At 44.5% G+C, this 14,457-nt stretch overlaps 1 protein-coding gene across 1 annotated transcript in view; it reads right to left on the reverse strand.

The window, feature by feature from the left end:
• Positions 1-540: 540 nt before the first annotated feature.
• The window catches only part of LOC147889335 (general transcription and DNA repair factor IIH subunit TFB1-1-like), a 105,797-nt gene continuing 91,880 nt past the window's right edge, over positions 541-14,457 (reverse strand). The window contains exons 18-20 of the mRNA XM_087391537.1: positions 11,131-11,178; positions 1,189-1,257; positions 541-1,088 (exon numbers count right to left, since the gene is read on the reverse strand). Coding sequence (XP_087247663.1) covers positions 978-1,088; positions 1,189-1,257; positions 11,131-11,178 — 228 coding nt within the window. The 3' untranslated portion in view covers positions 541-977. The remainder of the gene's footprint in view (positions 1,089-1,188; positions 1,258-11,130; positions 11,179-14,457) is intronic.

Genomic DNA, 14,457 nt, shown 5'->3' on the forward strand with positions numbered 1-14,457 from the left:
TCAAATGCCAATTGTTAATAATTAAGTTTTACTAAGTTCTAGATCCCCCAAGTAGAAATCTAATAAATTGAAACCATGCATGCGTGCATGTGTGTGTATATCCATATCCATATATATCTGTACATACATAACTGAAGCCAAACACTGAAAAGAGCCAAAAAAATAAAAAGGGATCCTAACCTTATCGAACTCACCCAAAAACTAAACCCAATGGTCACTATCTATATACAGTGTTTGCACATATGCCCACATATCCACATTCGCCCGAGTGTGCTTACATAGTCATTATTTATCACAAGGTTTGTCCCCTATACCTTCAAAAATATATTCAATACCCACTGGGATATCGTCCAGATCCAAAATTACACACTGGAATATCGCCCAGATCCAAAGCCTCTTCATATGCTACAAATAGCACTTATAGAAGCAATCAATTAGCAAATACTTCTATCATTATCAACATGGAAAAAATGACCTGAATTACTACATTAAAAGCTTTTGCAATAGAGGACTAAAGACTCGGAAAATCATTTCTCTTCAGTTGTTATGAAACCCTTTTAGCTTAAAGAATGCCCGAAGGTTTATACAAATGCAATGCATTGCCCTTTTACAAACTATGCATATTACAATCGCAGTTTCTTTGGCAAGTTAACCAGTCTCTTCATAAAGGATATGGCTCCCCTTGCTCCAGGATACCCCTTGCCTTAAAGCTAAATGTATCTGAGAAACAGGTGTGGCAGGTATAACGAATGGAGGTACTACTCGCAATTCATCTCTATGAAGCCACCTTTCACAAACAATTGGCTCAAGGCTAACCCATCTAAGAAAGACAAGGGTTTACTCGTAGGATTTATGGCCAGAGAGTACACTCTGAACACAAATGTTAGCTTGGCCTTTACAGGCTTGGGTGCAAAGACTGTCTGGCTCAGGCGGAATCACCAGATTGAAAGTAGCTGAATGCAGCTTCAGTCTGTGACTCATCCAGGGGTGTAGACACCATTCATAATGGCCTCCGAAGTTTTCTGAGAAGATTTCACGGATCCCCTTTGTGCATCAGTCTCATAGTGTAAGAAAGCAGCATCAAGGGCCTGAGTAAAAATTGAACTGAGCTTAGATGACAGATTTATAAAGCTTAAAGAGACAAAACATTCTGAAATAAGATTAGCATTACCTTTAAGTTAAAAATACCTGAATTACTGGCTGAACAAACCGTGACAATTGATGACGGAACTCGGGCTGTGCCGATTCTTTTGCTGTCTGCATTCAACAAGTTTTCATAGACCCACTGCTGCCATCAGTGTAAGTACTAAAAAGAATCCACCTTGTAGGAACATTGCAATGCCCATTCAGACAATGTCTACTAAGACATGGATTATTATTTTGATTGGTACCTATCTTTAATTATGTATTTGATCTATTTCCTTCAAAAACAAGACAATCAAGTTCTCTGCTGAGCATACTATAAAGAATCACATGCGAGCAGTGACTGTCAGTGCTTGTGTAGTGGAACAACAACTGCACACCATACAACCCACCTACATCAGCCTAGGAGCCCTGGAGAGCTCGTGTTGCTCCCAATCAATGGTCCTAAACCAGTTCCTCCAACAAATCTTACATCCATAGGAACATGGTGAGCAGTGAACTCTCCTTGCCAACATGACAGCATGCTTAATTCCTTTTACTCTATATGCATAGTGAGTGCGAGATAATCAGCATGGATTCCTTATCAGAGTCTACATCCCATTTATACGGGTTGTCTATATACTCTATTGTGACACAATACCCCTAGATATCGTACAGCATATTGGCTGTGTTGCCTCCTCCCATTTATGCTTAAAGCCAAAAAACTCAGCGTGACTCACCACCCTGGAACCAAAAGATCTTGAGAAACGCATTTTACATCTGTGGAAACTCTTGAGGTCTCATGATGGGCATTGGCTGAGGAGAGAACAGTTTGTGGCCACCTCAGAGATACTCAACAGCGTGCAGCAGCTACACGAGAAGTAGCTTGAGTTCCTTGAGGAGGTCCATGGTCATGCTCTAGCGAGCTGCCTGGAGATGTTCAGTGACTCGAGTAGCAGGTAGCTCATCATTGGAGCCCATAGTAGTGACAGAGCACGGCTTCCAAGGAAATAGAAGATCAAAAGAACAGCAAAAAATATTCCAGTAAGGAGCAGGTTCTACAACCAAACTAAACACACACACACTTACACCTTTTTCCTTTTGGGTGAAATCCATAATTGTTTATATTACAAGCAGCAGTTCCCAGGGGACATGCCATTACAAACATCAAAAGATTTCAATATAAGACAATTAGATAGAGGGATCTATCTGACAAGCACTGAGGCAATCATAAAAAAGCAAAAATTGAAAACTTGGAAAAAGTGGAATCTCCAAAGACTATAATTTTTTTCCGTCTATAGAGTCTATAGAGTCCAGAGGCCCCAATATCGAACCCATGTGAAGAAAATATGAAACTCCATCTTGGTGAATAAATGCCAAATATGCAGAAGAGCTTGCCAAAGGAAGCAATAGGGAATCTGGCTAGAAGACGTTGTAAAAAAGGCAAAAATTCATGAGTGACAAGGCAGTGCCAAAAGAAATATACAGTAGGAACATTATGTCATCTTTCTAAGAGTTGACCAAATGGAATAACCCCTAACATCACCCGCCATAGAAACACCTATTGGCAAAGGTGATTTATAGCTCCAAAGCTGTCGCAATCTTTTTGCAGCACCACCTTGCATGACAATTCATAGACAAAATCTAATTTCCCCTGCAAGAAATTCAAGTTGCAGGCATCAAAACCCTATACAAATTGGCCACTCTTATATTAGCCAATAGCAGAGGACGAGTTCCTGAATCCTGACGATGCAGAGTCCAATCCATGAGACAATAAGAGCTCTAACTTCGGTACTTGCAAGAAATATTTAAAATTTGAGAAAGAGAATGCGAAAACTGTGCAGCAGCAAGAGCCCCTACATGAAGACCCACCTCCCCCAACGGAAGGGGCCACCCAGCTAGATGATCCTCCCGTGTTGGAGGTTCAACGTCCGCATTCGTCCTTGCATCAGCAACAAGCCCCAGAAGCTCCTAATGCGGCGATGGCGGAGGTCGTGGACATTAGCCAGGCAGCGACTAAGGAGCTGATCCAGAGCCCCACCCCTATCCCCCCCCCATCCCCCTCCAGATCCCTCCCCCTCTCCCTCTCCACTCCCCCCCCCCCCCCCTTGGGTTCCCCCCCTCGCCCCTACTACCATGATCACTCTCACCACCTGTCCCCTTCCCTCCGCCTCCCTCCCTCCTCCCCCCCTGCCGCCCCCCTCTCCACCTCCATAGTAGGTTCTTCAGCCTCCCTCCCCTCCCCTGCTTCGACTCCCCTGCCAGCAGGCAAGGGTAAGAAGACGTCCCCTTCTGCTTCCTCATTGCAGCATCAAGTCCATTCTGGGAGGGAGCCAGAGGGACGGGGCTCATCCTCTTAGTCAACAACTCCCAACCTCCACCTCGGCCTCCCTTACCGCGGAACTTTTAGAGATTGAGACCCTGGAATTATCTAGAGATTCCGCACTCTTTTCCTTTACCGCTGGAGATAACGCTTACGGTCTTGCAGCCCCAGAAGGGGGGTTTGATCAGCGTAGTGGGCTCTCAGACAAACCCCCTTTGGAGATTCAAATTTGCCTCCACATGGTTGGAGAAGTGGTCCCCAAAGGTGTTTGATGCTATGATGGAAGATCATATTTCACGCGTGGATGGGGCCACAGGGACTAGACCTTTGGCACGTTCATGGTGCGGATGTGAATTTTCAGCTGTGTTTCACGTGAGAGGAGCCGATGTGTGGTTTGGCGGTAGGAGTTATTAGATTGCCGCTTGAGGCAAAGGTGGATCAGACATACTACTGGCCCCTCCAGAAGTGTGTGAAGCTGTTGAGGTGGAAGTCTCCTTCATGATGAAGTGGGCACGGAAGATCGGCATTGAGCCGGTATCCACCCTAGTACGTCGACGCACAGACACGAACTACTCGCCCTCCAAACCCCCGCCAAAGTCACATAAGGCAGTCTTTCTGGGACAGGCACCCACTCACAGGAGAGCCTTGTTTTCTGCATCCCCGTCCTCATGAGCTGGACCATTATGAGTTGGAACGTGGCTCCACGACTGTGCTTGTAGTCAACCGCAATACCTGATATTCCGGCAGGAGTTGCGACACCACCTTCTCCCAGGGAGAGGTCCGAAGGAGTGGTCCCCTACAGTAGGTCGGAGTAGAGAAGTCTACATCTCAATCTCACAGACTTTGGCTCCAGAATTCTACGATCAGGATGAGCTTATCCTAGGACGGGCAGTTTGGATAGGAGTTAGGACGGGAGAGTCTAGGATTGGGATCCTGAACGTGTATGCCCCCGCGTGCAGACAGCACCGCACGGCCTTTTGGAGGAGGCTGTCCGAGTGTCTTCCGGATGTAGACTCCTCGATTGTTAGAGGGAACTTCAACAACCTGGAGTTTGGGGAACAAGCAAGACGGTGCCTCCTCCTCTGAGATGCGAGCAACAGAGCGGAGCAGTTAGCCTCATTTTTATGATCAGTGGCAAAGTCCGTGGCGAGAGCTAGATTTTAGCAGGATAGCTTGCCTCCTCTTCTCCTTTGGACAGAGGAGACATGATGCACTACTTGAGAGACTAGACCGTTTCTACGTTGGGGACTGAGCACTGCACAGAGGCAGCTCTACCGGGATTCTAACAGGTACCATGATGTCAGACCACTCTCCAATAGTACTTCACTTAGATCAGCCCCGCCGAGGTCTTCCCCAAAAGGGAGTCCGCATTCCAAAGGACCTCCTACAGGACAAGGAGATTCAGCAGGTCATGGCAAGGATTTGGGAGCAGTCGGAGACGACACCGTGCGAGGGCTGGGCTTTGTGGGTGGCCGATGTGATCCGGGAGCAGTGAGGAGTTACAAGCTCATGCCGTTAGGCGGAGGACTCTTCAGGAGTGTGAGCAGGCTTTGAGGAGTGACAGTAGTCTCACAAGATTTATGCAACAAACTGGAGGAGCCTTTCACGGATGAAGAGCTCTCGGAAGACCTCAAGGCTCTCTCGACCCAAAAGTGTCCTAGTGACGATGGCTTGACTCTGGCCTTCTTCCGAATCTTCTGGGAGATTATCTCCACCCCTTTCCGACTAGCTTGCCAGAAGATATTTGACACGGGCTCCCTCCCTTAGTCCCTGAGCAAGGGGTGGATTTGTTTGATCCCGAAAGGGGGAGCAGGTATGACATCCAGCAGTGGAGACTGATCACTCTGCTGGATACTGCATACAAGATCCTTGCCAAAGTCTTGAGCTTGCAGTTACGGCCCCATCTTACTGATATCATCCACGACACACAGACTGGGTTCGTCCAGGAGCGCAACATCCTGGACAACATCTTCACGTTCTGGGAGGCAGTGGATTGGTCCAAGGAGAAGTCATAGCCACTGGCCGTCCGCTTGGATTTTGAGAAGGCCTACGACAAGGTGGAGTGGTCCTTCTTGGAGGGTACTATGCAGAGATTGGGTTTCTCAGACGGTGATCATGCCGCAAGCACTGGGAGGCTTGGGTATCATTGATCCGGAGATGCAGAGCAGAGCCCTCTTGGGCAAGTTGATTGTTCGCGGCCTCTCCCCAGGTGCAGAGCCTTGGAAGCTCCTCTTACAATGAGGCTTCTCAAGAACACCCCACACATTGGGGGTTAGTGGCAGCTTTCACACAGATGGATCTTCTCAGAGGCCCCCCTTACGAGGAAGGGTTCCCCCTTGATGAGGAGCCTTCACAGGCTCTGGCAGAGACTAGCAGGGGGCCTCATTCGTGCTCCGCCCAGATGTAGAGACGAGTTTGAGCATCAGCCCCTTGTGTGGCACCCAGAGATTCGGGATCAGGAGGGACGTATGCTCGGATAGGGGACTCACATTGGTTGGGCACAGTGGGACAGAGGCCCTCCTTACGGGGAAGGGTGCCCCCCTTGATGAGGAGCCTTCACAAGGTCCGACAGACACTAGCAGGGGGCCTCATTCGTGCTCCACCCAGATGCAGAGAGGAGTTTGAGCATCAACCCTTTGTGTGGCACCCAGAGATTCGGGATCAATGGGACGTATGCTGGGACAACGTATGCTCGGACAGAGGCGAGGCTTGACGTCGTAGCGTATCTGCGAGGGACAGGGCAACGGACGAGAGAGATTGACATATAGCCATCCCTGAGTCCTGGTGGGAGGGACTTCGCGTATGGAGGGACAACAGATGGTTGGGCCAGTTTTCTCGGACTAGTGTCCCCTTGAGGAGGAGGATGTAGCGAGACAGCACGCACCCCCGTTTTTTCCATGTAGGACCTAGAGGCCTACTTTAGCCACTCACTGAGAGAGACCTTGAGATGGATGGGAGTCTTGATGGGATTCATTGGCAGATGATCAGAGTGGTGGGACGTTTGGGGAAGGGTTGGCACATTGCCTTCCCAGTATCTCAAAGCAGGATGCCCCTAGATGTCGCCTCTGGTTGTGGGAGGGTAGACCCTTGAGGAAGGTTCAATGGGATCCGAGATAGTGGTTCTGGCCCTCTAGGAGCGGCCTTGCCGAGGAGGTGGACGAGGTGCCCTTCTTTTCCTACACCACACGGATTGGCAGGAGGCTTCAGATGGACCCCCTCGAGGGAGAGGCATTGGGTGGCCTAGAGAGTGCCCCGGGATGTCCCTTCCAGATTTTGAACATGGTTTGCGGCCGAGGAAGATATCATACTTCTGCTGGCTGGCCGTCCACGGAGGTTTGCCCATCGAACTGTGGTTGGAGCAGATGCGAGTGGAGTAGCAGTGCCATTGTTGCTCTACTGGTTTCCTAGAGACGATCCCGCACTGCCTTTGGAGCTCTCGTAGCACAGCGAGGATCTGAATGGGGGCCCTCATGATCATGACCCATATGCAGAGTCTTCAGAGGGACTACACCTAGGGGATGGTGGCCTGGTTGACTGAGGGAGGACACGCGTTCCAAATTGATGAGATCTCCCCAGCTTACCAAATACAGGGTTAGAGCATTCGAGCGATAGCGCTCCGAGGCAGCCCCTCCTAATAGCCTAGCTCCTCCTCCTCCTCCGGAAGACAGCATTTGGGAGGTGGTAGCCAGTATCACTGCATGAAACATTTGGGTGCCTCGTTGTAGTCTCGTGATGGGTGAGCATCCGGTTCCACCCTCGGCTACCTTGGTCACCATCTGGTAGGATATCATCTACACCCTACGCTCCTCCTGGGAGCATGGGACCCCAGGGTCTAGGGTGATTGTCGAGAGGCGTGCTCGATTCTGCAAGGCTTGACCTGCAGGAGTTTTCTACATCTCCACTCTGCGAGGTTGTATAGTCCTCCCCACCTAGCTGTTAGCCCCAGTACCAGAGATCCCCTAGGCAATGAGCTCGGTTTCTCTGGAACAAGCCGTTCTTTCTTTCATCCTTTTTCGGGTTTTTTTTTCCATACTCAGCACCTTCGGAGCTGCTGTTTTGTATGAAGTCTTTCAAGCATTAATAGAAGGTTCCTTTCTTTGAGAAAAAAAAAAGAATGCGAAAACTGTCTATAATGCAGCCCCAAACCATACTATACATGCCATCCAAGGTGACGACATGGAGATGTTCGAGAAGCCGATGGAAAATCTGAAGACTATGCACAAGTGCAGGCATCTCAATTCCTGTGGTGTGCAACATGATGGCCTTGTTGTCTGACCACCTATGGAAAAGAGATCAATGTACCATCTGGATGTATCATATCACCCACCAATTGTATCCCTTTAGATGAAATGAAGTAAGAGCATCTAGGTTCTTGCAAAGCAAGGGGAGGATCAAACACCTTTGACCAATGTAGACTTTTGGAATTGCCCTCAAGGGAGGTGCAGCCTTGCCATTTGAGATGAGAAAGAATTCCTTTCCCATCTGAAAGCATTGTAGAGGCAAATGGGCAACTCTTTAGCATTGCCATCAATGTGTCCCAGAATAAAATCCCATTGATTTGGATGCCAGTGCCCAAATTTCAAAAGCAAAACTAGTCAATTGTGAGATCAAATGACGCATCATAGGAGCCCAAGTCTGAAAATTTCCAGCATCATCCTTCCCTTATGTGCCAAAGTTTAATGTGAATGTTTATAATATTCAAACCACCATGCATATTTGGTAAATCGAGGCGCTCCATAGAAAGTAATCTAAGGCTCTTACGGCCATGCCTGGAGCGCAAGAAGGTCTCCATACGAGTGGACATAAAGAAGAGAATAGCCTTCTTAACAAACATCATCAGAGGCAAAAGAATTGTATGTAAGCAACTAAAATGAATTGCACAATACGGAGACAAACATGTAGTGGCCAAGTAGCTAACTTCCAATATTCCAGCTTCCTTTTAAGCTTTTCAAGCACCCAATCTAGGCAACACAATTTCCCCATGCCATAGAGAGGAATGCCAGTCTTTAGCGTGCGCACACACACATATCTACGATTGGATTGATCCCTGCATGTGTGCTACAGGTTGGTGCTTGTCTCATGGACCTGTGATCTTTTGTTTCAAACTGAAACTAATTTCTTGTTTCATGAGAGTATTATTATTGGCTTTGGGTTGAATATAAGCGCTTGGTATATGAGCATATGCTTTCTTGCTTCAAGATGAAGGTGAGTGCTTGGTTTATAAGCATAGGTTTCCTTGTTTCAAGATGGAGAATCAGTTTGGAACTGTTTCCAGTTTACATCCTAATGGCTTTTTACAAGATATAAGTGGCATCTCTTTTTTTCGGCAAAAAGAAGAGGAAGAAGTGGGGGGAGAGAATCAGTTTCAAGATGGAGAATCAGTTTGGAACTGTTTCCAGTTTACATCCTAATGGCTTTTTACAAGATATAAATGGCATCTCTTTTTTTTCGGCAAAAAGAAGAGGAAGAAGGGGGGGGCACCGTTGAACATTTGTCGATGGTCAACTCATTTTAGTTGGAGACACAATAACCTAACTATGAAATTGTACACAACCTTGGGCCAATCTTCTTGAGTAAAAATAGTAATTCCGCTAAAGTAACACTATCATCTTCTCTTATGCTTGAGAAAAGCTAGGAAATGAGAACTTCAACAACCATAAGGTGCAAGCTTCAAATCAAGCATTGGCTGCAGTAATATTAAGTAACCTGATCTTAAGCTTCACAAAATGCTGATCAGGATGGTAGAATACATTTTGCATGTAGATGTTAAGAAAATGCGAATTTCGCTTCAACAGAGAGGCATCCAAATTTCAGCAAGTATATCCGGGACACCATCCCTTTGATAAGTCATACTCATCTTGAAAGTTCCTAATAAAATTTGTAAACTTAATCGCTTTAAAAAGGAATATCCTCCATCTGTCTATAAGAGTAGAAGATTAAAAGAGGCTGAGCTAGATTATGATGTTTATAACAAGGAGCTTTAACAGTGATTCATGCTTTACAAGTCCAAAAGCACAATCTATCTGGAGTTGGCAAACATATCACGAGAGTGTTCGCTACTTTCTCACACAGCCAGTTGTGAGAAGATACACCTAGAAAAGAGAATGAGGTTGCCAATGCTATATTAACAGCTCATCATGACAGATTAGCCATTATGGAGGAAGTCTGTAAGGATGATCTAGATTTCTCACATATCTAGACACAAGTGAAGCTGGTGGTCACAAGATTATAACTTGCACAATGTATCATTCTGGAATCATAACAGATTCTGTATGACGCATGAAATCATAAAGAAAATAATTCATGCGTGTCATAATCAGGACACAAAATTATGTCACCGACCTTGGGACAACTTAAGAGGTACTTCTATTGTCCTAGTATGTTTCTTCTTGTCCTGTTTTTCAAAAAGATCATTTGAAACCATAAGGGTTACTCCAATCTTTGTAAGTAACAGAGGCACCTTAGGAACACATTTCTATTTTATACATACATATATGGCTTTCATTACAGGGTTTCCTAGATCACCACAAGGACATGACATTATCTGGACAGTAATTGACAGATTCAACACGGAAGCATGCTTTATTCCTTGCAAAATGACTTGGAAGGCAACAAAAACGACGCCACTTTTTATTAAGCATAGTTTTGTTAGTCATAGTATCCCTAAGTCTATTGAATTTATTGGGATAGTAAATTTACTGCTAACTTTTGGCACGGATTATTTGATAGCTTGGGTACAAAACTAGACTTTACATCCTCACATTATCTGGACATAGCAAGGACCCAAATTACACAATTACCACTATGATCACCCTTAATTGTAGGAACATTGTCTTTCGATGGTAGAGTTCTTCTACAACCATACCATAGTTTGCTCAAAGTGAAGTTATATATGGAAAGCCTTTGTCTTTACCAATTATGCACACGAAAGACAAGGTTGCTGCAGATCAATGCATTGAGGATAAAAAATCATCATATGAATCTGTAAATTAGTCAAACTCCACAGCGAGAAACAAAGTTTAAGACAAGAGATTGAGCATTGTTACATTTCAATAAATCACCATTGAAATCCAAAGTCAAGAATCAAGGATGCATATGTGAAACTTGCCTTGGGATATTTCGATACATTCCAGATTTTACACAAAACTAATGATGTCTCTTTCCAATTACATCTTCCACCGAAGGGAATGATCCATAAGACTTTCCATGTTAATCTTTTAAACTATTATGAGAGACATACTCTAACTGGTTTGATCGCCATTGTTTAGTTTGTTGTTAGTTGAAAGTAGCTATTTTGGCGATGATTTATGGATATTCATTTCCGTATATTTCAGTTAATACTTTGCACACACATTTATTGATCACATGTGATTTTTTCCATGTTCTAGCACTTCACATCCCAACCAGTTATACCAATGTGCTCAATCACATGATCCTTTAGTGATGGCAAAAGCACCAACCTAGTAGGTGCTCTTGTTCAATTCATCTAAGCTTCTTTTATGATCTTTTGTGTGCAAGCTAACATCATTGCTAGATACATGAATCACCATCTATGATCCCACATTGTTTACTTTAAACAATAAAAAGTTCAATAGAATGTCCTAGCGTTCAAGTTTTCAAACACAAACATTAGTGTGCAAGGTTCCAACATGTAAAAGAAGAAAGGATAATTTGCAGAACCATACTTGTAGTTTCGTATAGATATGCATCATTGCATCTTTCATCCGAGAAGCCTGAGTCCAAAAACCACCATGAACAATAACAAAGAGTTGTGAATGCCAAAATGTTATATCCGTAGACATGACCAGAAATATAAGTATTAAGTTACTAAAAGTCATCATGAAAGGAAAAAACTTTATATGAGTATGATTCTTCAATACTTAGCTTCCACTCTTCTATATGAATTAGGACAGAAAAAATAGGAAAGAAATCTTACTAATGTCTGGCAATAAGGCCAATAAAGTAGATACATCATGCAACTAAATATCATTACACCCACTCCCCCCCCCCCCTCCCCAAAAATTAAAAAAAACTGCACACACACAAAACAGTACATATGTGTGTTGTGAGTGTGCGCGCGCACGCGCGTGCACGCTTCCACACCCTTGGATTCAAGATTATGGGAATTTCTTTTCGCATCTAAATAAGTTCCTTTCTTGGTTTGGCGCATCTGGAGCAGCAAAATCCCTCTCAAGCAAAGAGTTTTCCTATGGCACTGTTTGGTTGGGGTTTTACCGGTGGGATCTTTCTTGGTGTCCAGGTGCATTGCTGCCTTGACTTGCCCCACTTGCTCTCATGCAATAGAGATGGTCTTGCATTTCTTTTGGACCTGTCCTTTTGCACATGATTTATTTTGTAGATTGATGACAGGGTTTCAATCGTTTTCCATTCACTTCCTTTGGAAAGCAGTTTTGGTTGTTTAGAAGATATGCTTCTATCTCCGAGTATGATCTTTTTTTCTCGTGGTGTTGATTTTGGGCTCTTTGGTCATTGTATCATGCTCGTACCATTCGACTCTATGAGCACAATGAGTGTCTTCCCATATTTTCGAGCTTCTCTCCTTCGATCTCTACAGGATGCTCATTCCCTAAATGATTTCTTAATGAAAAATTCTTTTACAAAAAATGTGTATGTGCACGCGCGTGTGTCCTTGCGTGCATGCGTGTGCATGCACGCGCGTGCATATGAGTGTGTGCGCGCACACACCAACGAGAGTCGTGTGTCTCAGCATCATATCTGTCCATAGTGTAATTAAGGATGGGCCTAACAAGAAAGGTTACAAAGGTTTTATATATACATGTGTGTGTATGTATATATACATACATACATGTATGTAGTGTGTGTGTGTGTGTGTGTGTGTGTGTACACAAACACCTTTTTTTGTTGTGAAAGAAATCACACACACACTTCTTCTTTTTTAAGTGAAAACTTAGTGCATTATATTACAAGATAGCTATCACAATCGAAGAGTGATTGCTGCAAAAGGACAATGAAAGAAAACAAAATCACCAAAGACTCTATGGTTTCTAACTTTCCAAAGAGTCCAAATTGCCCAGTAGCAAACCCAAATAAAGAACAAGTCAAAATCCGGCCGTCTAGGAGAAATGCCAAACAACCAGAAAAGCTTGCCGAAAGACCTGAGAGAATCTCATTCTCAATCTGTGTCGAAGGATGTTCAAGAAACTCTATGCCTCGGGGCAATGCCAAAAGATATGAGACACACACTTTTTTGTGAAACCAAGAAAATTATATTATGTAACATTCATTTACATCAGGACAGTGCTCGAGAAAAGAGCCAATGCCCTATCCATCAGAAGCAGTAAAAGAAAAGTTAAATACAAGAAACATCCAAATCATCCTCATGCAAGGCATCATATAAAGACTGCCGCAATGAGGCTCGGAAGAACTCATAAGGGTGCTGAAGGGGAGAATTCAGATATGCATGATTTCGCTGCAGCCAGAGGGTCCATAAGGCCCAGTATCTAATCCATTGAAAGAAAAGAGAATACTGTGACAATATGAGACACACACACACACACACACACACACACATAAAGCAGAGTTAAGTGGAGCCTCAGTATTCAGCAGGATAGATCTAAAAAGTGGCTATCATCAAGTCCGCATACAACCACAAGACGCCGCATTCCACACTACATTTGGTTTATATGAGTTTTTGGTGATGCCAATTGAGTTGACAAATGCCCTTGCTACCTTTACTAGAATGATGGATCATATCTCCAATCCTTATAGGCATTTCACTGGTACTCTTTTCAATGACATTATAGTTTTGTCAAAGTCCCAAGAAGAGCACAGGGAACGCCTTGCTATTGTCTTTCAAGAGCTGTGTAATCATCAGCTATGTGCTAATAGCAAAAACAGTGAATTTTTCTTGGAAGAGATTCACTACTTGGGCCATATCATTTCCAAGAGCGGAATACAGATGGACCCTTCTAAGATACAAGCTATCAAGAGTGGCCCTAGCTGAAAACTGTGCATGAAGTACACAGCTTCTTGGGCCTCTGTTCCTATTCTAGGAGATTTATTAGGCAATTTGCAGCCATTGAAGCTCCACTCCATTGCAGCCTTCACATGGGGGGAACCACAGAGGATAGCATTTAATACTCTCAAAGGAAAACTGAGGATAGAACCAATTCTTGTAGTCCCTGATCTATTCAAATCCTTTGACGTGGATTGTGATGCATGTGGAGAAGATGTTGGTGCTGCACTTCATCAAAATGGTCATGTACTGGCTTATGAAAGCCAAAGACTACGAGATCTTGAAAGGCATATGGGAATCTATAAGGAGGAGTTACTAGCTGTAATACATGCCATCAACACATGGAAGCATTATCTCTTGGGTGCAGATTTTACTGTTAAAATTGATCACCAAAGTCTGAGATATTTTTTGATATAGGCTAAGCTCTCAGAAAAGCATATGAAATGGGAAAATTTTATGTCCATGTTTCATTTTCAGATAGTTCATACACTAGGAGCTCACAATAGAGTGGCAAATGCCCTATCTCGAAGACCACATGTCAATAATCTTACCATTGCTTATCATAGGGATCTTGAAGAAATGAGAGAAAGAAAGAAAGAAAGCAAGAAAGTTTATTAAAGTCTTCGGGAGACCGTGAAGGTCTATGAGACTAAAGATAACTGATACAATGAGCATAACGGTGGCGGTCTCAAAACGGGCCAGCCAACCGTTTCTACAAAAAAGAGGTTATGAAGGACAGTGTGTCTAGTCCTGATACAAAAAATATGTGTCAACCTCCAAATGATACAAAAAAGACGGGGGGGGGCACCAAAAATGGGGCAGAGGGGGGAGATACAAAATATATGTGCAGGTGGTGATCGTCAGAGACCAATCATAGAGGGGCCGTCAAATGGGAGGCCGGGAAAAACCCTGCGATACATGATTGGCCTCTGACATCGCGCGGCCTAGTCGAGCTCGATCGTCGGGAGCGGCGGGTGGCCCTGTGGATGAGGGCAACGGTAACCCCAGTGGGGCG

The sequence above is a fragment of the Dipteris shenzhenensis genome, chromosome 20, assembly GCF_047967505.1.
Source record: "Dipteris shenzhenensis isolate YYH24624 ecotype China chromosome 20, Dip_SZ_1.0, whole genome shotgun sequence".
Classification (NCBI taxonomy): domain Eukaryota; kingdom Viridiplantae; phylum Streptophyta; class Polypodiopsida; order Gleicheniales; family Dipteridaceae; genus Dipteris; species Dipteris shenzhenensis.